This window comes from Humulus lupulus, chromosome 7 (genome assembly GCF_963169125.1).
Source record: "Humulus lupulus chromosome 7, drHumLupu1.1, whole genome shotgun sequence".
Lineage (NCBI taxonomy): Eukaryota > Viridiplantae > Streptophyta > Magnoliopsida > Rosales > Cannabaceae > Humulus > Humulus lupulus.
In genome coordinates, this window is record NC_084799.1 from 179150327 (window position 1) to 179174496 (window position 24170).

Below are 24170 nucleotides of genomic sequence, written 5' to 3' on the forward strand. Positions count from 1 at the left end.
TTATCTATATCTATATATTTTCTATATATTTATATAAATGAGAGCTATATGGAGGTGAGATGGCTTCCTAGAATTATTTATACACAGTTTATTTATTTTATTATATTTAAAAAATCTATATAGTCTCACATGGTTCACAAACCATTCTAATATTATACTTTTAGGTTATTTATAAAGTACCATTCATTCATTTTAATTTCTAAATATTAGTATTTTTTTTAATTGATTTAACTCAATCTTACCAAATACTTTTTTTAGTTGATTAGATTAGTTGATTAGATGTGATTTATATGAGAATAAATGTAAAACTAATTTTTTAGAAAGTTTAAGTGGTCAGCTACTATATATATATATATATATATATAAATGTGAATTCTCCTATAGTTGCTTCACTTTAAGCCCTACCGGTGAGGCTCTCAGTGTTCTCAACCTGTTGACAGTTTTCGGCGCGATATTTTGGTATGGCCATGTATATTGTAGTTATTGAGAGCATCTGCAAATTTTCAAAAAATTCCGAATAGTTTACAGTACCGAAAACTAAGTTCAAACATGTTATTGCACGCGTGACTAATTTTTTTTATGCATGTGAAAATTAACATATTTGAACCTAGTTTTCGGTACTGTAAACTATTCGAAATTTTCTGAAAATTTGCAGAAAGCTCTAAATACCTACAAAATACACGGTCATAAAAAAAATCGCGCCGAAAACTGTTCACGGGTCGAGAAATACTGAGAGCCCTACCGGTAGGGCTTAAAGTGACGCCCCTATAAAAGAATTGTCCTATACATATGTATATGTATATATATTTTTAGGTAAATTACACAAATATAACATTAAAAAAATAGAAGAATTACAAATATGTACAAATAAAATATAATTTTCTATCATTATAAAACAAATGATAATTTCCTTACTCAAGATTATATTTTATTTTTAGAAAAATTAGAATTAACAAAATATAAAAATTCTCTAAATATATTATAAAATTAGTGAGAGCTATAGGAATTGAAGTGAATTCTTATAATTATTTATATATCATTTATCTATTTTGTTTGTGATTTTTTCTAATTTTTTTTATTTAGTACAAATCATTCTCATGTTATATTTTTAGGCTATATAAAGGATGACGTACAAATAATAATATATATTTTTTAATTTAACTCAATGTTGATATTTACCAAACTAGTGTTTACACTTTAAAAAATAAAGAAAAAACCTCAATCATCTAGTTATTGATTCAATAATTTTTTGCCTTTGAAGGAATCAGAATTTGCACGTTACTAGCTGAATAAGTGAAAGTTGGCAATTAGTTCTCATAAATGCATATCGTTTCTCGCTTAGTTTCCACCGATAACAACAATGTGCTCACCTACCTCCACACTACTTACCACTTACAACCTACTCTTTCATATTCAAATATAATCATGTACTACTTCTCTCAAACCTCTTAATCTCATTCCCTTCTTTCTCTCGCCGGCAATTCTCAATGGCTTTCACCCGACTTTTTGCCGGAATCTTCCTCCTTCTAGCTCTCTACTGTGCCACAGACCCTTTTAAGCACAGCGCCATCTCCGACTTCCCAGACTTTGAAGCTCACATGATCCATCTCTCGCCTTGGTCCGACGTTCCAACCGTGAGAGACCACCAGAATTTGCTCCAAAGGTCGGAGATTAAGTTTTTTAACCTGGTCCAGGGCCCTGAGAGCGTCACCTTTGATTCTCTCGGCCGTGGACCTTACACTGGGGTCGCCGATGGCAGAATTCTGTTCTGGAATGGCCACTCTTGGACTGATTTCGCCTATACATCGCCCAATAGGTCAGATTTTCGATATGGGTTTCATTCTTTTGGCTAGTTTAATGTGTTTTAGTGTCGCTTGAATTGTGTTAGTTGTCATTTTGTGTAGTTTGTATTTCAAATGAACCGTTGATTTTGCATAATGAGTAAAGTATATTTATATTATATGCATAACAATGTACTTTCTTTGTTACATAGTCCGGATTTGTTAAACGAATATGTGCCACTAGTTAAGTTTGTGACCGAGTATGTGATATTCTGAATTGATGTGTTTGAGAGTGAATTAGCAATTCGTTATGAATTGACCTGACCTAAGAATATTTATGTAGCTTTGCTAGTGTCAACTATTTTTTCTGTGAAAAAGGCTATCTACAGATATGTTGCATTGCATGAATGAACCAAAAACATTTCGTTGATATTCAGTGTGAGATTCTTTACTTCTAATTTGAGGAGACTTTACTTCTTGTCATGTGGATACCTGACAAGTTCATTGTAGACGATGCCTTGTGGATATTGTAGGTATATGTGTATATTTTCAATTCTTCTGGGGTAATATCTTTAACATGATCACCGAAGCAAATTTAACTTACAACTTCATGAACGTTAGAATACATGGCTTGTATGTGATTCCATGAAATATTTTTGTAGCTAAATAGAAATCATGCTCTTGTTTTGCCAATTTTATTTTAAACTATCATCTAACTGCTTTTTATTTGCATTAAAACCTTTATTATGTTGTGATATGTATCTTTGTTTGATGTCTGTGGGGATTCAGATCAGAAATATGTGATCCCAAACCATCACCTTTGAGTTACATTGCAAATGAACACATCTGTGGCCGGCCTCTTGGGCTTCGGTTTGACAAGAAAACAGGAGATTTATACATTGCAGATGCATATCTTGGGCTACTCAAGGTGGGACCTGAAGGTGGACTCGCAACACCACTTGCAACCGAGGCAGAAGGAGTGCCATTAGGTTTTACTAATGATCTAGACATTGATGAAGAAGGGAATGTCTATTTTACAGATAGCAGCAACAAGTACCAGAGGAGGTAGACTTCTTTTGCTATTTCTTTTAAGATGCTAACAGTACGTGGTTTGAATTATTTCTATTCTGAAAGTTAACATGTGAAGCTCAATGGGCATTGCTGAAACTACACGTATCCATGTGTTACATACAATTGCATGAAAGAGAATAATTACCATTTTCAATTCCGTTGTTTCTGTCTGGAACTGCCTAAAACAAATCACTTTATCTTTATTTCATTATAAGCATATGAAAGATCTGCGATGCCTTAAGTGAGCAGGAATTCCTTACGGGATTGTACTTGTACTTTCACATCAATATCTGAAGGTGATTTGTTATGTGTGTATACATTATATATAAATATTTGATTATAAAACAAAACCTTTATTGATTGGAAAAAGCTATTACAGAAAAGAGAGAAAGGTATCCTGATAAAGTAAACAAAAGTAAAACATTAAATAAAACAATACATCAAGAACAAAATTAAAAAAAAAACAACTCTGCTTAAAACAAGTAATTTTTTAAGATGACTAGGAAAGAGGGAAATCCTTGAATTCCTTTACCTCATAAGCCCAAAGGGATGATAAATTTTAACTTTTCCCACAGAAAAGCCACATCCAGTTCTTTTCCTTCGAAAATCTGATTATTTCTTTCCAGCCAAATAAACCACAGTAGCTTTCACACAATTCTGCCTAACAGGTACATTCTTAGATTCACCAAAAACCAATTGCTTTCTTAATATAACATTAACACATTACACCAGAGGGAACTTGCCACTGTCCAATTCAAAATTAGATGATCCATTATTGGTTCATTGCCTTCTTACACATCAGACACCATGAAAAAAATAGAGTCAGTTGAGGCATTTTCCTTTGAATCGAATTGTAAGTATTAATATTTCTCAGATAAAACAGCCTACCAAATACCTTTATTCTCATAGGAACAGATGATTTCCAAATAAATTAAAAGACTCAAAATTAGGGAGATTATCTAGGTCTGTCAAGGACACTAAAAGATTATTTTCAAGAAAAACTACCAGAAATTTTCACACATCTACTCTCATATAAGTTGAAGAATTATGAAGGGAAAATTTTCCAAAAAGGACAGCAATGAGATGAACTTCTCAGTTAAAAGATTAATTACAAGAAAAACTACCCGAACTTTGCACATATCTACTCTCATATCAGGTGAAGAATCATGAAAGGAAAAATATCCATAAAGAACAGCAATGAGATGAACTTCTCAGTTTCTGTATCAATTTAGGTTTCGCCTAAAAGTAAAGATTCAATAATGATTTTTCAAAGAATTTGAAAAAATGGAAATTTTGTGGATGCATTTTCCATAGTAAAGTTGTGGAAAATTAGCCTTTGATAATCTTTATTGATAGAGAATAAGACCTTTAAATAGGCACTGTACAAGTATAAACAAATCTGGTATTTAATACCATATATTCTAGATTAATTACAGATATTTTAGGGTAAATCAATTAGCCTAAAACTAAATAATCTAATTATAGTCAATTTCTAATAATTTAGTTTGGTTTCCTTATTGGAAAGATAATGTGTAAATGCTTAATGTACAATATTTTCTACACCCTCCCTCAAGCTAGTGCATAGAGATTCCACATGCCCAGCTTGCAAACTAACTCGTTGAAACTTTCTATTGATAACCCTTTAGTTAGTAAGTCAGCTCCTTGTTGCTTGCTAGGAATATATACAACACATAGTTCCTTTCCATCAATTTTTTCTTTAATGAAGTGTCTATCCACTTCAACATGCTTGGTTATGTCATTATGGACTGGGTTGTGTGCTATGTTGATTGTTTGTTGTCGCTATACAACTTTAAAGGCTCGGTCCTTTGAAGTTTTAATTCTTCAAGCATGCGTTTGATCCAAATTAATTCGCATACTCCTTGAGCAAGAGCTCTGAGTTCTGCTTCGGCACTACTTTGGGCTGCCACTGGTTGCTTCTTACTCCTCCTAGTATCCAAGTTCCCCCATACTTTAGTACAATATCCAGTTGTTGATATTTTATTTTCAACTGACCCTACCCAATCTGCATCTGTGAAGGCCTCAATACCTCTTTCCTTCTTTTTTAATAGCAATCCATTTCATGGTGTTTTCTTCAGATAGCGTAAAATTCTGTATACAGCTTCCAAGTGTTCTTCGAATGGATTGTGCATGGATTGGCTAACTAAGCTCACAACAAATGCAATATCGGGCCTTGTGTGAGATAGGTAGATCAATTTTCCTACTAACCGCTGATACATTCCTTTGTCAATTGGCTTCTCTTTTGTAGGTTTATACTTGCCTTTTGGTTCAACTGGTGTTGTCACAGGTTTACAACCATTCGTTCATGTTTCCTTTAGTAGATCTAGGACATATTTCCTTTGTGACACAGCAATTCCTTATTTTGTTCTTGCAACCTCCATTCCTAGAAAATACTTCATTGGTCCAAGATCATTTACCTCGAATTCTTGGGCTAGCAAGCCTTTAAGTCTTTCTTGCTCTACATAATCATCACAGGTGAGCAATGTTTAAAAAAGCGTTTTTGAGGCGCGCCTCAATATGAGGCGTAGCAAAATTGCCTCAAGGCTTACGCCTTAACTGAAGACACAGAGGCGTACGCCTCACCATTGTGAGGCGCTTATTGGAAGTAATTGAGGTGGAAAACAAAGAGGCGCACGCCTCACTGGATCTCTTTTATATTAGGTTTATGTAAACCCTAAAAAGCCCAATTTGTGTTTTTTTTATTTCTCTCCTTCACAATAATGGGCTTTTACTTAAATAACTAAAAAAGGCCCAATAAAAACACATAACTGATTAAAAATAAAAAGCCCAATAAACCCTAAAACAAATAATTTTAGAAAACCTAATCACTCTTTCTGTACACTTAGCTATTGATGTCGTCACTCGTTACTTTTCAATCATAGAAACAAAACAAACTAAAATACAAAACAAAGCTGTCTTGTTCCTTACATAGCTGAAGCTTTTTTTCCATACATAAGAGGAGAATTAAGGTATATTAAGTTTAACTTATATTTTTTTTTCTATTATATATTTTTATTTCATTACTTTTGGTAATTTTTTTGTTATGTGTAGATAGTAAAATGATTAGAAACTAAAAAAAAGTTGTGATGGAGGAGGGTGATGGTGATGTTGATGATGAGTGGATTTTACAATATAACCATACTTCAAGCAATGATGAAGATTCTAGTTCTAAATTTATCTTTATTTTAGAAATTTAGATAATTTATGAGATATTTATGTTTGAGTTTTATGACACATTTTATGTTATGTTTGAATTTTAGAAGACATGTTATGCTTTATAACTTTGAATCATTCATCCTATATTTTAAAAATATATTTTTAATAAAATATTTGAGGCTTACGCTTCAATGCGCCTTGAGGCGTACGCTTCGCCTCACAAAGACAAAACGCCTCAAGGCTTAAATACGAAATTTTAAACATTGCCGGTGAGTATCATGTCATCAACATAGACAATGAGAATAGTTACCTTACCCTTTTGCGTGTTTGAAGAACAAGGTGTGATCCGATTGACCCTGTTTATACCCATACTGTTTTACCACCCGATTAAATCTTTCAAACCATGTCCCTGGAGATTGTTTTAAGCCGTAGAGAGATTTTTTCAGATGACACATTTTCTTTTCCATATCTTTCCTCGAAGCCTAGAGGGTTTCTCATGAAAATTGTCTCTTCCAAATGCTCATTAAGGAAGGCATTTTTGATATCTAGTTGTTGTAGGGTCCATTCGAGATTTGCAGCAACTGATAGTAGAACCCTGACTGTATTTAACTTGGCAACGGGTGTAAATGTCTCATTGTAGTCCACTCTATATGTTTGGGTGAATCCTTTTGCAACTAGTCTTGCTTTGTATCGGTCTATCGTTCCATCAGCCTTGTGTTTAACCATAAATACCCACTTATATCCAACCATATGTTTTTCTCTAGGTCTATTGACTATTGTCCACGTTGTGTTGGTTTCTAGTGCCCCAATTTCCTCGTAGATTGCTTTCTTCCATTCTTTCTGTGAGTGCTTCAGTTATATCTGTAGGAACTACCACTTGCTCGACTTTTGCTAGGAGTGTTTTATATTTCAGAGTTAGTCTACTATAGCAGACATATATCGACATTGGATGTAGAGTACAACTTCGGACTCCCTTCCTCTTGGCAATAGGTAACTCAGATTCAGGTTCCACCATATTAGAATGCTCAACATTAGGAACATCATTAGGCAAGATGGGATTGAGAGAAGGAGCACTTAAATTAGGAACAGCCTATGGGTCAGACTCATGAGATGTTGGAGCACTAATTGGTTGTATTACCTGATGGTCCTTTGGTCGCCAAGAGTAAACTAAAAGTTCTTTAGTTTGGGGCTGAGATTGTTGCTCAAATGTTCCTATGTCAGATAGAGAAGGAGATAAGAGATTGATGTGAATAGTTTGATCAATTTCTGGGATAGCTTTAGGTAGGCAAGTATTCCAACTAGAAATTTCATTCATTGTCCCTCCCTGAAGTGGAATCTTGGGATAAAAAGGTTGTTCTTCATTGAATGTGACGTCTAAGGAGACGTATATATGTTGAGTAGAAGGATTATAGAATTTATACCCCTTCTTGGTAGAAGAGTAGCCCAAAAAAACACACCTAAGAGCATGTTGATCAAATTTGGATCGGTTTGGACTAGAACATGGACATAAGAAGTACAAACAAACGTTTTTAAAGGGAGATTAGAAACAAGATGAGTATGTGGATATGTTTTAAGAAGGATAGAGAGTGGAGTGTGAAAGTTCAACACTCGAGAGGGCATGCGATTGATGAGGTAGACAGCGGTAAGGATAGCCTCACCCCAAAAATACTTAGGGACGAATGTGGTAAACATTAAGGCCCTAGCAACCTCCAACTGGTGTCTATTTTTGTGTTCGACAATCCCATTTTGCTGGGGTATGCCTACACACGAACTCTTATGAATGATGCCATGAGAAAGAAAATAATCACCTAAGATGGAATTAAAATATTTAGTGCCATTATTTGTGTGCAATACTTGAAGATTAGCATTAAATTGATTTTTTTTTATCATAGAATGAAAGTGATGAACCATCTAGTATATGTGGCATTGGTTATTGTAGATGGTCCCCATATATCACTATGAATAAGAGTAAAGGCCTGAGTTGATTTGTAAGGTACAAAACGAAAAATAGCACGTGTGTTTAGGAAACTGGCAAATGTCACACTTGAAGGAGCTCAAATTTTTATTTTTAAACAACTTAGGAAAGATATATTTTAAATAGGAAAAAAGAGAGTGTCCGGTGCCACTGCATAATATCATTATTACGAGAAGCAATACAACCAAAACCAAAAGTTTTATTTACTTGAGCAGGAGGAATCAAATCAATGTAATACAACCCACTACATGCCTTTGTACTCCCAATCATCTTCCCCAAGGATATATCCTGAAAAGTACAACAGAGTGGTGAGAAAGAGGCAAAACATTGCTGATCTTGAGTGACTTTACTGATAGAGAGTGAATTACACGATAGATTTGAGACATGATGGACATCATAAAGAGTAATAGAGGGGGATAAATATATAGACCGTTTACTAGCCGCAGAGGAGAGGGAACCATCAGCAATCTTAATTTTTTGAGTACCTGGACAAGGAGTGTATGTGGTAAACTGATGGGACTGACTAGCCATGTGATCCGAGACCCCTCAATCCACAATCCAAGCACATTTTTGAACATTGAAGACATCGAATGTACCTGGATGTGAAGAGGATGATGGAGCAGATGCAGTAGCATGTGATCCGAGGCCCCTTAATCCACAATCCAGACAGAGTTTTGAACATTGAAGGCAACGAAGGTACCTGGATGTGAAGAGGATGATGGAGCAGATGCAGTAGCATTCTTGGAGGTATTAAGCAACTGATGGAGTTGGGTGATTTGAGCTTGGAGTGAATGGGCAAGGCTCAAATGGAGCGGTAATGAAGGGCTGGCCTTTCGAAGGGGCACGGGCAGAGGAGCGAGGCTTCCATTTAGGAGAGTTTTTGTTGAGAGTGGCCATAAGGAAAGAGACGATGGCTGAGAGAAAAAAAAAGGCTTCAAAGTTTCTAGTTTAGAGGGAAATCTCTGATACCATGTGGAAAATTAGTCTTGATAATCTTTATTGATAGAGAATAAGGCCTTTAAATAAGAGCACTGTAAAGGTATAAACAAATTTGGTATTTAATACAAAATATTCTAGAGTAAATCAATTAGCTTAGAACTAAATAATCTAGTTATAATAACTTTCTAATAATTTAGCTTGGTTTCCCTGTTGGAAAGATACTGAGTAAAAATGCTTAATATACGATATTTTCTACAAAAGTCTTGTAATAAAAGAAGCAAAGTTTGTGATCCCTCCAGTTATCCTTTCAAAAGGGTACTCAATTCTCCATCCCAATATCCCATTTGTCAAACTGAGAAAAAGAAGAAGTCTTCACACTGACTTCTAAAAGAACCTCTATGACTCTTCCCCATAGAGTACCCAAGGAAGAACTCCTCAGCCATCTGCCCAACAATGGGTTATCTCTTAGTAACTATTTGGATTTTCTTGAGTCCTGTGTCTTACTACTTATTCATTGCATTTTTAATGTTTTCTCAGTTCCCTCGGAACTCAATTTACAAATTTATATTAGAGGATGTTGTAATCACCAAACTGCCTTGCATCTAATCCTTCACGCGCTCAACTAGCTTAGTGCAGCAATTTTAAATTACTTCATACTTCCAATCTTGTATCAGTTTATAGTGCAGCGACATCTCACTATATATTATTTAGACTCGTTTATCATAGATAATAGATGACACTTGAAAAAATTTATCAGTATTTGCACATCATTTATGATGTTGCAGACTTTTGCCACTTTTACGAATTATTTTCCACGGTCATGTTTAGAAAGTAGGATTGGATATGATAGGAAAGGATAGGATAAGATTAAAAAATATAAGAGAAAAACATAGAGGAATGAATTAGTTGATCATTTGTCAACACTAAATTAGTAGAAACAAGTTGGATGTAAAGTAATGAGTTGATCATTTGTCATCACTAAACTAGGAGAAAACAAGTTGGATGTAAAGTTATGATTCTTTTTCTTACCATTGAAATACATGAAGATGGGGGACTGGATAAGATAAAATTATCTCAAGATTTTTAATGGGATTATTAAGTTATCTCATACTAGGGGATTATTTAGGTTATTAGATTATTTTTTTCAATACCTTCCCCAATTTCATAACAAAACCACATGATAAAAATTATTCACATTCTATTCTCCAAACGTGATTTATATGTTTTTTGGACTTGTCAATCAATCTAATTTAAGTAACTTTCTTCAAACAATATTGAAACTCTAGTATGTCTGTTTCTGTAAGTTAGCAACTTCATTATCTGATGAATGTCCAGATCGGAAGTACTTGCAGGGTCAATGATATGAAAATTCAAGCGTGGCCACAGATTGAGTCTACTATATGCAGTAATTAAAGTAGAAGACAGTTCAAAAGTAAAGCGAGTGTTTAACATTGTCCCTTTATCATGTAGACCTCAAATTCATTGTATTTCTCTTCTGAGTTCTGTTTAGTTTTCCATTTTTTCTTATTGTGTCTAATTAGAAGAGAATGCCATGCTTTACTTCTAACATGATACAATTTGTTCCAGGAACTTCTTGCAGTTGGTTTTCTCTGGAGAAGATTCTGGAAGGGTTCTAAAGTACAATCCAGAAACAAAGAAAACTACTGTACTTGTGCGGAATATCCAATTTCCAAATGGTTTGACCTTAAGCAAGGATGGATCTTTCTTTATCTTTGTTGAGGGGTCGTTGGGCAGGTAAATTCTATTTCATATGTAATGCTATTTATTTTTTTGTTGTGCTATGCATGTACATAGCTTTTCGCTTCACAAATATGGAAGGCCAAATGGACAACAAATTGAAGAATCAATGAATAAATTTTAGAGGATTTTAGAAAACAAAAAAAAGGTTTTATCTGACTAATAAAATTGGATGTGAAATGCTAACCTGAAGATTCATCACCGTCCACATTAGAAATTGAGTGTTGCATGAGAGATTTTATTACATTTTCATTCCCAAGAATCATGCTTCTCTCTTGACAAGATCTGACTGGTAGACATTTGAGAATCGACAAACTGCTTGCAAAATGTTGTAGCCATATTACCTACATTCAATATTACTAAAAGAGAACTTCTAACAAAAATTTGGACCAAACTATATTTATTATAAATTGTTGTGTTAAACCAGGGTAAGTATAATTCTGGGGGCATTAGATTCAGCTAGGCTGCTTTTGAACATTCTTCAGGTTATCTGCCTTGTAAGGAACCCAGGAGCTATTTTAATGCTGTGGTAAAAAATTTCATGAAACAACTATTTTCTGATTCAAAGTTTTATTATAAATAATGCAGGTTAAGTAGATATTGGTTGAAAGGAGACAAGGCAGGAACCACAGATGTATTTGCCATCCTCCCCGGATTTCCAGATAATATCAGGACCAACGAAAAGGGTGAATTTTGGGTGGCAATCCACTGTCGCAGGACAATCTATGCTCACCTATTTGCTTTGTACCCAAAGGTAAGGATGGTCCTGCTTAAGTTCCCAATTTCTGCTAAAATGCAATTCATGTTTCACATTGGAGGCTGGCCTCATGGAATAGTCGCCAAGTATAGCCCAGAAGGCAAGCTCTTACAGATATTAGAAGACAGTCAGGGAAAGGTTGTCAAAGCTGTGAGTGAAGTTGAGGAAAAGGATGGGAAATTATGGATGGGAAGTGTTCTGATGCCTTTCATGGCAGTTTACAACTTAACTTGAATCTATTCCTTACTTTTTTTTAAAAAAAGGCACGGCTTATTTTTCTTTTATGCTATTCTAGAGGTAGCTTCTTCTATAGACTTCCTCTCCCTTCCTGCTGGCCAGTTGTGAAAACCATGGCTTATGAGTCCTTGCTCCATTTTTTAGAATGTCATGTGCAAATATTGGGGCTCCACTGAATCACCCACCCTTCTACTTTTACTGTCTGTTGGTCTTGTGATTAACGAATTTGAGTAGGACTTGAAACATATTTAAAAAAAAAAATACTGGATGTACCAGGTTGATTTTTTGGGTGTAGTTTAACTATTTCTTGAAGAAAAATAACGTACGAGTGTTTAAAAAAAAATTAAAAACACTACAAAAGTATGATATGTTGGCTTGTGGGTCTTACATTATTTGAAGATAAAAAATAGGTAATTATTGGTGATATAAATTCCTAAGTTTATGAATGTGTTGCATTTAAATATCTAAATTTTTTTTTCTAACGTTTATATTTTGTTGTAGCTGTTACTTTTTCTCATTAAGTGGCGAATACTAGACTTTTTAAGCAGGGATGTTGGCAGCATAAATACTTAAGTTTATGTAAATGTTGCACTTAAATACAGAGATTTTTTGTAAGTTATGTATTTAAGTGCAACAATTACATAAACTTGTGTATTTATGTCGCCAATGTTCCTAATTAAAAAGTTTTGTATTTGTCACTTAACGGTAAAAAGTAACCGTTGTAACAAAAAATAAACATCGGGTATTTATGCCTTCAAAAAAATAAGTTATGTATTTAAGTGCAATAAAAACATGAAGTTGGGTACTTAGGCTGCCAATATCCCTATATCTTTTGTACGTTTTTTTTTATTTCCAATCTTATGGTTTTCTCTTGCTCCAGTAACTTTTGGCATCGATAATTTTCAAGACTAAAAAGAAAGCAAAATTTTATAAATTGTTTGCTCTTTAGGGGTTGTTTGGTAAGGGAATTGGGTATGATGAGAGTGGAGTTAGAGGAGATTTAGACTAAGAGAATGTGAAACTCAAGTGTTTAAATGAATCAAGAATACTGCCAAATCAAGTTAAAAGTGAAATCCACTTGGAATCACAAACCATTAATTATAAATTTACTAAACATGGGTTAGTTTTAACATTCTCATTTCACCAAACCTAATTCTTATACCAAACATCTCCTCACAGATTTTGAATGAAGCATAAGGCCTATTCTTTTTTGTCTTCCTACATTACCTTGATGTGAAAATAAAAAATATAATAATGTAAATGATTTAAAAGCTCTCTCAAGAAATAATATTTATACTCATTTGAGTATAGCTACATTAGTTAAGATCTTAAACCATCTTTCAAATAACTTTTCTAACAACCTAAAAAAATTTGCAACTTTTTCTAACAACATAATAAATTCTAACAGTTAACGATAGAAGCATTGAGTATGATTAGAGGCTTTAAGCTGTTATGAGCTTCGCCGACTCACCACTTGATGTTGAGTGTCACGAATTGACTATTTTGCTCTCCAAGTAGATGAAACGTGTGGCACTTGTTGGAGCTCCAAGCTAGCAAGTCAGCCTAAAACTCACTCCTACGGACAAACAAACTCATTGGTTAGGCACGAACACATCTCATACATGCGACGAACAATAGCCAAGTATAAGCAAGCCATCCCATAGATACGTCCACACAATATATAAGCATACAACAAAGACAAGTGGTGCGCGATGACCCAACGATGGAAACAAACAAGCAACATATAGACAATAAGGAAGCATACACAGACAAGTATGGATAAACATCGTTTTATTAATATATGGCATTGATAGGGCAAAGGAGTACAGAACTTAAGCCCTTATCTGCTGGTGGTCATAGTGCTTCCCTAAGTCACCAGGTCACCTCCCCCTAAGGAGCATTCCTAGATATAAATGTCTTCCCAGGAACATATATGATTTTCGTTTGGGAGACATGCATAATTACAAAAATGTCACTACCCTACCCATGGGGTGCACCAATGCATGCTCATATTACAAAATGGCCCCACATGGGTGTGTCAGGGGCAGCATGCCACACAAAGTAATGAGCATATGAGTCTAGTAATTACTTAATCGAGAGCATATGACTATGTTGATGACTTAACATATTGCTTCACATCTCCCCTTAACAAAACGAGGGCAGTCACAAGGAGTGGGGATTTGAGAAGAAGAAATTGAGTTGTAGCCAACGATTTTGTCAACAAGTTAACTGGTTGATCAAGTGCTAGCACAAATCTTATTTTAGATTTTCGTTAAAGCACAAGGTCTTGAACAAAATGATGTTAGTCTTAATAATATTTGTTCCCTAATGAAAAACAAAATTGGTGGCTAAGGTGACAATACTTTGATTGTCACACCACATTAATAATGGTTGAAAAGAAACACACCCTAGTTCAGTTAGCAAAGCTTGTAACCATACTCATTCTAATATGATATGCGCCAAGGTTCGATATTCTGACTCTATACTCGATCAAGGCACAACTTTTATCTTTGCGCCTTAGATTAGATTGCTCCTAAATTAAGCAGTGATCATCAAGAAAACTTGCCTAATTGGTATCTAATAAACCAACTAAATCAAGGGACTTGTTGGGACGAAAATTTAAGCCACGTGTTATTGTCCCTTTTTAAATAACATAGAACTCGTTTGCAAGCTTGCCAATGTTCTTTAATTGCATAAACATGCTAGAATTATTCATTGTATAAGAGATATCATGTCTAGTAATGGTCACATATGGTAGAGGACTTATTATTATTTTACACAAATCAATCAAGCATTAGATCTCCAAAAGTCTTAGACAAAACTGTTGGAAATCGTGAACCAAATCAACAAGAATTGGAATTGTGGAAATATCTGTACAATATTTCTTTTATTTAATCGGTATCATTCCCTTAAGGAAACTGAATTATTTGTTTCTTATTTTAGTTTTTTTCCTGATTTTTAGGATTTCGAGTTGGCCTAGAATATCTGTATTATTAAAAGACGATTTGTTTACTTACTTGTAATATGCATTTTTTTAGGTTTTTTCACTATCAAATAAAAATATACGTAATAATTTTTTATTATGAATTCTTTATAGTATCACAACCTTCTTTTCCCCTAGTTTATTAGCCTTTATTCAGGATACTTTTAGCCATAGGAAATCATGTCTGAAATCTCTGAAATAACTGAATCAGCCCATGCCCTTCCCCACCACTTCTCAAACCACATCAACAAAAATAACCCATTCTGAAGTCCATTCCATTCATATCACTACTATTTGACTGAATTGGGTGAACTTCTTGCAGTGGTCTCAATCAATGAGGATGTATGTGCATGGAAGAGGCAAGATTGGGTACCTAACTAGAGATACTAAGTTTCCAGCAACAACAGATCCCACTAAATATATGTGTTATTCTATAGCAAAGGAATTATGGGATAAAGTTACCAAGATGTACTTAAATTTGGAAATCAGTCCCAATTTTTTGTACTGCAGTTGAAGCTTGGGGGCATTCAATAAGGAGATGAAGATATGACAAAGTAATTCAATAGCTTTATGAGAATGTGGTAGAATTTTTACCTCTTTAATAACTATGAATGGTAGAGCACTAAAGACTTCGCTTGTCGTCAGATTAAAAATGGAGAATGACTAGATTTTTAAATTTTTCCTTGACCTTAGAGTCGAGTTTGATGAAGTACAGAGACTTATAATTGGTAGGCAACCTTTACCCCAAAAGGCAAGGTGTTCTCTGAGGTTCGACATGAGGAAAGTCACATAATGTTATGTTGGGGGGGGGGGGGAATCAACTTGAAGGTTTCCCTTATTACTGATGAGAATACTACTCGTTTCTCTGAAAAAACAACCATTCTCTAATGGTCGCCTACGTGTTTAGTGTGAATAATGTAATAAACCAAGGCATACCCATGAGACATGCTGGAAAATCCATGGCAAACCAGCTGATTGGAAGAACATCAAAGGTGGTAGAGATAGAAACAACTACCCCCAATCCATTTGCACATGAAAAGCCTCCAATCTGAACCAAATTCTCAGCAAGGAGCAACTTGAATGGCTTTTGAAATTGCAAAAAATATGATCCACAGTCTGGTAGCCCTCAAGTTGCTTTGGCACAAACAGGTAGAAATTCCAGTGCTCTATCTAGCTCCTTGATTTTTGCCCTTGGATCATCAATTCTGGTGCCTCCAACCATATGACAAATAAATCTACATTTTTTAGTTCCTATTTTCCATGTCCTAGCCATAATAAAGTTTATATTGCAAATGGTGGTCTTTCACCCATTGTAGGGAAAGGATCTCTGAAATATCCAAAGATATTAAATTAAAATATGTTCTTCATGTTCCTAAATTATCGTGTAATCTCTCCTTTGTTAGCCAACTTTCTAAAGATTATAGTGGTTGTGTTGTTTTCTATGATTCTTACTTTGAGTTTCGAGACCAGATTTCAAGGAAGATGATTGGCAATGCTAAAAATGATCAATGGCCTTTATTATTTTGATGGTAATTGTCGTGAAAATAAACACGCTCAAGGTCTGAGTGGTAGTATTATTTCTTCTACTTATGAAACAATAATACTCTAGAATCAAAGATTAGGACACCCTAGTTTTCTCTATTTGAAACATTTATTTCCTAGTTTGTTCAAAGGTGTGGATTTAAAATCTTTATATCGTGAACATTGCTATTTATCTAAGAGTCATCGTACCTCATATAAACTTATTGTGTATCATATGTCTTGCCCTTTCTATCTAATTCATAATGATGTTTGGGGACCTTCAAAGGCTATCACATTGTTTGGAATAAAATGGTTTGTAACTTTCATCGATAACCATGATCATATATGTTGGGTTTATCTGTTTATCTCATGAATGCTAAATCTGAAGTTGAAAGGATTTTCACAAAATGATTGAAAACCAATTTCAAAGTAAAATAAGTATTCTTCAGGTAATGGCATTGAGTATTTTAATCAATACTTAGGAAGCTTCATAAAGTCTAAAGGTATTATTCACTAGTCTACATGTCATGACACTTCTCAACAAAATGATATCGTCAAACGAAAAAATCACCATTTACTTGAAGTAAGTAGAACTTTAATGTTTTCTATGAATGTACCTAAGTATTTTGGTGAGATGTTGTTTTAATTTCATGTTATTTGATAAATAGAATGCCTAGTCGTGTGTTGAACTATCAAACTCCTTTGCGATGTTTTCAAATTTTGTTTCCATCCAGTCGCTTGGCTTCCAAACTTGATTTTAAAATATTTGACTGCGTAGTTTTTGTTCATATTCATTCACATTTTCGCTCTAGGTCAGACCATAGAGCTGAAAATTGCATTTTTTTGGCTAAGGTTCAAGTAAAAAAAGGTTACAAGTGCTGGAATCCCGTGACCAAAAAAATCAATGTAAGTATGGATGTGATATGTCTTAAAAAAAAACAACCCTATTTTGATAAAAAAAAAACATTTTCAGGGGGAGATAGGTTGTGAAGATCAATTTTGGGATTCAAATACCACTAATCCTATACGTAGGATATACTTGTTTCCTGGTCACCTCAAAAATATTGGGTCTAAAAGTACTATAACAGAGGAAAACTAGACCCTAAATGATGACTCACATATTCCAACCTATGAAATTGTTGATGAGACACAAGCAAAAAAAAAAAAAAAACCAGGAAATAATCATGAGCTTCGTGTTTATACTAGGCGACGATTTCATCACAATAATGAATATCAATTAATTGTTCCAACCCCATTGTCTCCTCTGAAAGCTTGTAACTTGGATGTCTCAAGTAATTCTTCTCCTAAAAATGTTAATCATCCTATTTTTTTCTTATCTAGACTAACCTATTGCACTTAGAAAAGGAACAAGGATGTGTATCCAACATCCTATTGCAAAATATCTATCCTATAGAGCATTTACTTTTATCATTTCTCATGGATTTGTTCCAAGAAACATTTAGGAAGCACTAGATGATTGGGTTGGAAATTAGTAGTTTTAAAAGAGTTGAAAGCTCTCCATAAAAGTACGACATGGGAAGTTGTTGATCTACCACATGGGAAGAGGACAGCCGGTTGCAAGTGGGTCTTCATTTTCAAATACAAAGCAGATGACAGCATAGAGAGATACAAAGCAAGACTGGTGGTAAAAGGCTTTATCCAAACCTATTGCATTGATTACCAATAGGCCATCTCTCATGTTGCTAAATTGAACTTAGTTCATATCTTATTGTCTCTAACAATTCATCTTAATTGGCCATTATACCACCTAAACATTAAGAATGTCTTTCTAAATGGAGAACTAGAAGATGAGGAGTTCATGGAGTTACCTCTTGGGTTTGAAGACAAATTTGAAGATGAAAAAGTGTGTAAACTAAAAAATTATTTGTATAGCCTTAAGTAGTCACTACATGCTTGGTTCGAACGATTTGGGAAAGTAGTAATAAGACATGGCTATAACCAAAGTTAGGTTGATGATAGCATGTTCTACAAACACTAAAAAAATAAAAAATAGTAGTGTTAATCGTTAACATTGATGATATAGTATTAACAGGTGATAACCACGTAGAACTCGCAGAGATTAAAAAAAACTATTGGAAAATAATTTTGAAGTCAAAGATCTTGGAAACCTCAAATATTTCCTTGGTATAAAGTTTGCTAGATTGAAATAAGGGCTAGTTGTTTCACAACACAAGTATGTTTTGGATTTGTTACATGAAATAGGTCTACTTGAGTATAAACTTGTTGAAACACCTATGGAATCCAATATAAAGCTTTAGCCCAACAACTCAGATGAACACGTGGATAAGGAACAATATCAATGATTAGTGGGAAAGCTGATATACATGTCTCACACCCGTCCATATATTTCTTTTGCAGTAAGTTTTGTGAGTCAATCATGCATTCTCCTGGAATAGAACATTTCGATGTAGTCAAGAAAATACTAAGGTACTTAAAAGGTGCTCCCGGAAAAGTGTTGTTGTTTAAGAAGAGTGATACTCTTCAAGTGGAAGTTTACATAGATGTTGATTGGGCAGGAAGTGTCATTGATGGAAGGTCAACCTCAGGCTACCGCACCTTTGTGGGAGGAAACTTGGTTACTTGACGTAGTAAGAAAAAAAACGTGGTGGCGCAAAGTAATGCTGAATCTGAATTTAGAGCAACTGCTCTGAATATTTGCATGATATTGTGGATTAAAAAACTTCTTGAAGAGCTAAAGATGGAAATTCAACTACCAATGAATCTCTAATGTGATAACAAATCAACAATCCTAATAGCTCACAATCCAGTTCTCCATGATCGAACCAAACATGTGGAAATCGACAAACATTTCATAAAAGAAAAATTGGAGAACAAACTCATTTGTATACCTTATATTCCAACTACAAATCAGATTGCAGACATTCTCACTAAAGGTTTACCAATCAACCAGTTCAAAAACTTAATTGGCAAGCTGGCCATGAAAGATATTTTTTGTCCAACTTGAGGGGGAGTGCTGGATATCGTGAACCAAATCAGCAAGATTAGAATTGTAGAAATATCTATAGAATATTTTTTTTATTTAATCGGTATCATTCCCTTAAGGAAACCAAATTATTTGTTTCTTATTTTAGCTTATTTCTTGTTTATTAGGATTTAGAGTTGACATAAAATATTTGAATTATTTAAAGAAGATTTGTATACTAGCTTGTAATCTATCTATTGAAAAGTTGTTTCTCTATCAAATAAAAATATATATCGGAAGATACAACTAGTGTAGGCAGTGGTTTTAAGGAATCCAATTGAACTTTCGATGGTAAATCAACAACATACTTAGACTGAGTAAGATACAAGCATATTTTGACTCATAAGCTTCTATAAAATTAAAGTAATACAAGGAACAAAATCTTTTAAGAAAAAAATGAGTATTGAGATCATGAACAAGCTTGCTGATCAATTATTGATTGTTACCCATGACCAAAATAATATCAACATACATTGTTAGCAATAAAACATCTCCAAACTTATAGATGAACATGGAAACATCAAACTTGGAACTCATGAACCCTTACTAATATATAGTATATTGCAGCTTGTTTAACTCATATAATGCTTTCTTGTGTTTGCATACATGAGTTGGCTTAGTGGAAACAACAAAACTTATATGTTGGACCATATACACATTCTCAGCCAAAACACAATTAAGATGCATTATTAAAATCTATCTTACAAGTATTCCATCTATGAGTCATTACAATAGTTAGAATAACGCAAACTGAGGCAGGCTTAACAACCAAAATATAGATTTCAACAAAGTCGACACCACAAGTTTGACGAAACCCCTTTGCAACAAAATTGACTTTGTGCTTATTAAGTGTGCCATCGTACTAAACTTCAACTTGAACAACCCTGTATTTCTTACTAAGTTGTAATGAGGTTGATTTGGCACTAACTCCAATGTAGAGTTTTTTATAATACCCAAGTTCTCAACATTCATGCAATTCTTCCACTTAGAATCTTTCAAAGCCTGAGAAATAATAGTAGGCTCAACCAGCCAAATTTATTTATAATGGATGTTTGATCTTGTTTGATCCAAAAAATTGGACGACAATATTATTCCATATTTAGGTTATGGGTTGCAAATGAAATAATATTACTGTAGCGTCACAAATTTGCTAATAAGGCTTAGGGCCTTGATTAGCGTGCCTGGAGGGCAATAATTGATTTATTATGTTAATATGTGAATTTGATGAATATTGTGATTGACACCATGGTTGAGTGGTGATATATCTGTGATGCATGATCCGAGACAGTCCTAGGGAGCAGTTTAGCTAGAAAGTCACAACGGGGTCGAATACCCGGTTCGGGAGGAGCCTAGGGGTATTTTGGGTATATAATATGAGTTTGGGATTTATTGAGTAACAGGTAGTAATTTAGTAATGATTTGGATATTTCGGGATTAACGGGGGTTTGTAGGAGTACTCGATGACTTAACGAGATATGGCTTATGACGAAATTGCCCTTTGTGGAACTTGAGGATCAGATATACTTAAGGGGCAATCTAGACCTTTTGGCAAGTGGATATACATAGTTTGGGAGCTGGAACTCTAGAAAGACTTCGATGAAACAGAAGGAAAGGAAGGAAAAGAATCAAAAGAACTCTTAGCTCTCTCTCTCTCTCTCCATGGTGCTTGGTGTTGAAGGACTTTAGGCCAGATATTCAAGGGTTCAAGGCTGGAATTCGGGAGGCTAGCAGCTTGGAATTGTGGGAATTAGTTCAGAGGCTTAGTTAAGTTCAAGGGTAAGCTTTTAACTCAATTTCTCTGTTGAATTCTACTGGGAAGTGATGTGGTTGTGAGCTGAATTTGGGTTCTACTTTGTTGGTTTTGGGATGAAGTTTTGTGAAGCTTAAGCTTAGGAATTTGAGAATTTAAGCTTGGAGTGGGATTGGAAGCAGCTCAGGGTCGAATTCCTACTTAAGGTAAGGATTCCTTTGAATTCTGAAATGAGTTTCTGGTGTGGTTTAAGTTTTTGTGAAATTTTAAACCACTAGGTGATTTGGAGCTAGGTTGTGTGTTTGAGTTTGATTCTAGGGTTTATGTGTTGTTATGTTGTTTATTTGGAGTTTTGGGTCGAATTGGAACTTGGATATACTTGGGGAATGATTTAGGTAAGTTTTGGCTCGGGGAAAACCCCAGTTTTTTGGGTTCGCGTATGAGTGCCGCGACCCTGTTCTTCTGAGTCGCGGCGCTGGGATGATTCAGGACAGGGAGCCCCTGCTGGGCGCCGCGGCACCTGTAGGGTTGTGCCGCGGTGCTAGGCCATTTTCAGGACCTTGAATTTTGTGTATTTAGGGCTTTGGTCCAGGGGGCTCGGGGGACGCTTTTCGCCACCTCGTGTGGGGAAACGAGAGGTCCTGAGAGCACGAGATTGGTTCCAGGGTACGATTATGAGTCAGTTAGTAACAAGAACTTTACCTGTGTGTTGTGACTAGGTTTTCAGCGAGGCTTGGGTTAGAGGACTGTGCTGAGGATTGCGGTGCTCAAGCAGCTCGGGACACAGGTAAGAAAACTGTTGTACCCATAGAGCAGGGCATGGCCCTATTGCTTGTATTGCAGGGCATGACCCTATTTATTGAATTGCAGGGCGTAGCCCTATTGTTTATGTTTAATGTATGTTTAAATATCTGTTGATTTTATGCTATGTAAGGCATATTTGTGAATGAACGGCGAAGGCTGGGAACGACAAAGGCTGGAAACGGCGAAGGCCGAGAACGGCAGGAAGCTGAGTACGGCAAGGGGCCGGGAACAAAATTTAGCACGCGGGGTGCAAGTCGTTAGGGCAAGACCCTCCTAGGATGCTGGAGTCATCCTCTTGATGAAGAACGTGAACCCAGGGCCTGGTAAAGCGCTTGGGATGGCATGGCCGCTATGTGTTTAGGGGCTGCTTTGTTATATGTTGTTAATAGATATGCATATGTTATCTGTCTTATGTTGAGTTTTCTTGCTGGGCTTCGGCTCACGCGTGCTTTGTGGTGCAGGTAAGGGTAAAGGAAAGGTCAACCAACCATGAGTACGGAGAGCGTGAAGTGATGGGTGTTGGGGTTTTATGCCCTAATTAAAACCCAAATTCTTTGTAATCTCATTTTATTATCAATAAAATAATAGAAATCATTTTTTGACTTGGTTAATCACTTTGCTCACATGTTTTATTTTCATGATTATTTGTTTAATATAAATTTCTATTAAATCCTAAGCATATAGCTAATCTTATTTATAGTGACGTAATCACAGTGTAATATAAATATGATTATATGTTCAAAATAAGTTAGTCCTATGATTAGTCAGTGCACCGGATTTACACTGACTTGCCAATCTACGATATGATCTACTTACACATTACAGTGTTATGTTCTTTCCAGAACATTAGCAAAGTAGATAAGATCAGATGTATTTGTTACATCGAGCAGGACCGATATTGACAGTTGATAAGATAAGTAAACATACAGTTATTATCTATTCTAGTCATATCATATAGTTGGCCATAGGTCAATTCAATCTCAATTCTATGTGGTTAGCATTCTAACTAATTGTATTATTTGACTTCTTTGACTTGTTTGTTACCAGCTTACCCTACGGACTAGCACATACTTACATCTTGGGAACTCGGTAGTATAATTAAGTGGGATTGTTAATCATAGATATAAACATCTATAGCTTCTGATGAAGAAGTGAAACGATGGTTTCCTTTTAGTTTGGTTCAAGGTGTTAAATGAGAGATCTCATTTCAGTAATTAAACTAGTTTACTGAAATATCATTTACAAGGAACTAAGTGTTTTAAGGATAAAATACAATGAGGGGTAAAACGGTATTTTAGTCCTATCTCATTGTAGACCGTCTATAGAGGATTGAGTGAAAATTATGGTTGTAACAATGGATAATTAATAGCGTATCTATATTTGTTATAGAGCGTTCTATGAATTCAAGAGTGCAATTCTGAGTCTATAGTGGAGTCACGAGGAATTAATAAGTTAGTAAATTTATTTGTTCGATTTATGATAACTTGTTGGAGCTTGATTTCATAGGCCCATGGTCCCCATTTCACCTTGGATAAAATCATCTAGATAGTCTCAATTAATTGATTTAATCATCAATTAGAATTATCAAAGTTGACCAGGTCAATTTTGGATAGTTTCACAGAGTTGTGTAATTTTGAGAAGAAAAGAGAAATTACGGCAGATTTATTAATTAAGATAAATTGGTATCTAAATTAATAAATAAGTTTAAATCAAAGTTCAAATTATAAATAATTAATTTGATAAATGATTTAAATAATTATTTAATTAATTAAATCAATAGAAAATAATACAAGTCTTGATTTTAAGTCTAATGAGCTTATAATCAAATGGGAAATTTCACGGGCCTAAAGCCCATGATAATTTCGACCTAGGGCTTCAAAATGGCTATTATTTTATTGATTTTTTAATTAAATTAAATGGCCTAATTGAGTTTATAAAAGGAGTGCTTAGAGAGAAGTCAAAACAGAAGTTTAATCACTGGTTTTTTTTTTTTAAGTTTTAGATTCTCTCTAAACACAAGTCATTTTCTAAGCCTCTTTGTTATTTTCTCTTCTTCTCTCTATATCTGTCTCATGTGTTGAGAATTTCCCACACTAGTCTAGGTGGTTCTAAGGATACATTGGAAGATTGTGAAGAAAATAGAAGATCAGTTCAGTTTCTTGATAATACTCTGCGACAGAGATGATACAAGAGTTAGAGAAACTGAAGGAAGAACTGTTTCATTCCGCTGCGTATACTGTAAGTATTCTACTCTTTGTTTCTCTTTGAATTCAATGTTAGAAACATGTTTTAGGCTATCTCGTATTAATTTGTTTAATATTAGATATACATGAAAATAAATAAAGATCATGTATAATTTTTCCTAACAACTTGCCTCATAGCCTTTGGTAATCTTTATTTTCATGCATGATTATGT

The 24170-nt window shown here is 34.7% G+C and overlaps 1 protein-coding gene across 1 annotated transcript; it reads left to right on the forward strand.

The window, feature by feature from the left end:
* The first annotated feature begins 1349 nt into the window (after positions 1–1349).
* On the forward strand, positions 1350–11976 carry LOC133788877 (protein STRICTOSIDINE SYNTHASE-LIKE 3-like). The gene is made up of 4 exons (XM_062226509.1): positions 1350–1816; positions 2571–2846; positions 10528–10695; positions 11287–11976. The coding sequence occupies exons 1-4, from the start codon at positions 1488–1490 to the stop codon at positions 11687–11689; spliced, it is 1176 nt and encodes a 391-aa protein (XP_062082493.1). The 5' UTR covers positions 1350–1487; the 3' UTR covers positions 11690–11976.
* Positions 11977–24170: the final 12194 nt, after the last annotated feature.

Bases quoted from the DNA above. Each gene is read 5' to 3' on its own strand.
- LOC133788877 (XM_062226509.1), top strand. From the start codon at position 1,488: ATGGCTTTCACCCGACTTTTTGCCGGAATCTTCCTCCTTCTAGCTCTC. The intron at 1,817-2,570 runs GTCAGATTTTCG...GTGGGGATTCAG, and splicing joins GCCTATACATCGCCCAATAG to ATCAGAAATATGTGATCCCA. The intron at 2,847-10,527 runs GTAGACTTCTTT...AATTTGTTCCAG, and splicing joins AGCAACAAGTACCAGAGGAG to GAACTTCTTGCAGTTGGTTT.